Source organism: Geospiza fortis, unplaced genomic scaffold, assembly GCF_000277835.1.
Source record: "Geospiza fortis unplaced genomic scaffold, GeoFor_1.0 scaffold171, whole genome shotgun sequence".
NCBI lineage: Eukaryota > Metazoa > Chordata > Aves > Passeriformes > Thraupidae > Geospiza > Geospiza fortis.
In genome coordinates, this window is record NW_005054313.1 from 3,807,750 (window position 1) to 3,809,584 (window position 1,835).

Genomic DNA, 1,835 nt, shown 5'->3' on the forward strand with positions numbered 1-1,835 from the left:
GTGTCAGAGCTTGATTCCTTACTCTTTTTCCTTTAATGTTGAATAGCACTATGAACAAGTGATTACTTGACCAGCTTGTTGGCTGTACAAAGTTTTATCCTTCTCAGCTATTTCTGTAAAAACAAGCCATCTTCTCTGTTTCGCTGCTCTTCAGAGCATGACCTGACATGGCATGAAATATCTTCTGTAGAGCAGCCCCAGTGTTGCTGTTGTGCACTTGTAGTCATCTCCCAGGGACCACTGCCCCAGCCAAGAGGAAGGACAAGCCCAATTTTCTGTGTCCACTTGAGGTGGCAGCACATTCAGCCAAGCATGACCTATACAAGGGGTAGGCTGGACTGTACCTGGGTAAAAGTTAACATGGTATATTCTGCTTCTTTTCCAGATGAAAATGAATGTCTCAGTGCACACATTTGTGGAGGAGCATCCTGCCACAATACTTTGGGAAGCTATAAATGTATGTGCCCTACTGGATTTCAGTATGAGCAGTTTAGTGGAGGTTGCCAAGATATCAATGAATGCGGTTCTGCACAAGCCCCATGCAGTTATGGTTGTTCAAACACTGAAGGTGGCTACGTCTGTGGGTGTCCACCTGGTTACTTCAGAATAGGACAAGGGTAAGGGATTCTCATTTTAAACTAACAGATACCAAGGGGACATGGTCCACTCCTTTCTTAGCAGTGGAAGCAGCAGAACCAGGGGGATTGTCAGCAATTAACGAGGGATGGGATTGGGAAGGTGCTCAAGAGTTGGATGCACCTACTGATTTTGGAGATTGGAGGGGGGAGGGGAGGGTGGGGAAAGGTAACCATGGAAAGGGAGGGGTTTAATGCTTGAAATTTGGTCAGGGCTACCAGGTTTAATCCTCCATTTTAAACTACTGCTTTCACCTCTCCTGCATACCCCAGCAGTCTGCCGAGTCCTCTGAGGTTGGCACTTGGGAGCTCGTACTCCTTGTTGTGATTCACTTGTCTCCTTAAAGAGGAACAAAACAAACATTAATAATAACACCCCCTACCAGCTGCAAAAAGAAATTGCATTATACAAGAGGTTTCACCTGCTGGTTGGAATAACAGCTCTGCATGCTCTTAGGTTCTTGTATGTTCCATATTCTTCTGTGTTTCAAATTAATATTTTTTAAATAAATGCTTTATCAATAAAACAAATTTTCCTTTGCCCCAGTGGGCGTATTAGGGCTGTACATCATATAGGACCAAGCAACCCAAATGGAAAGCAGAAAGATTGTGGTTTAAAGTTTGTAAGTGACTAAAAGCTTTGGGATGCATTATGAAAGACCTCACTCTCCAGACTTTTCAGCAGTTGTTGAAAATTGGTCTCTTTAAATGTGTTCCAGGCTGGATAACAGAAATTACTAACAACAACTCAGAGCTTAAGCCTGTGTTTTTAAGACTGTTAAATATTGGCAGGTCTCTCTTGGGCAAAAACACATGAAGGCAGATTCTTGAAATAAAGAGTGGCCTCATTGTGATTCAGTGAGAATTTTGTCTGTTGACTTTAGCAGAAATTTTTCCTAGGAAATGAATGCAACATGATTGCTTAATTATTTGTACTTAAAGTCCCCCAAATGCAGCTTTTGATAAGATCTGTGTCTCGCTGGAGTTAATTTTGAATTTCTTCCTTCCTCAGACACTGTGTTTCTGGAGTGGGGCTAGGCAGAGGTCAAGGACAAGAGCTTTCACTCAGTGGAGAAGTAGATGACAACTCCCTCTCTCCAGAAGCTTGTTATGAATGTAAAATTAATGGCTATCCCAAGAGAGGAAGGAAGCGCAGGAGCACTAATGAAACTGCAAGTGAAGCAGAGGTAATTGACCCTT

At 42.8% G+C, this 1,835-nt stretch overlaps 1 protein-coding gene across 1 annotated transcript in view; it reads left to right on the forward strand.

Annotated features, from left to right (window-relative positions):
• Window positions 1–1,835, forward strand: part of FBN1 (fibrillin 1) — a 130,364-nt gene that overhangs the window by 126,499 nt on the left and 2,030 nt on the right. Inside the window, 2 exon segments of the mRNA XM_031055899.1 lie at window positions 386–617; window positions 1,648–1,822. Of these exon segments, the coding sequence (XP_030911759.1) occupies window positions 386–617; window positions 1,648–1,822 (407 nt within the window).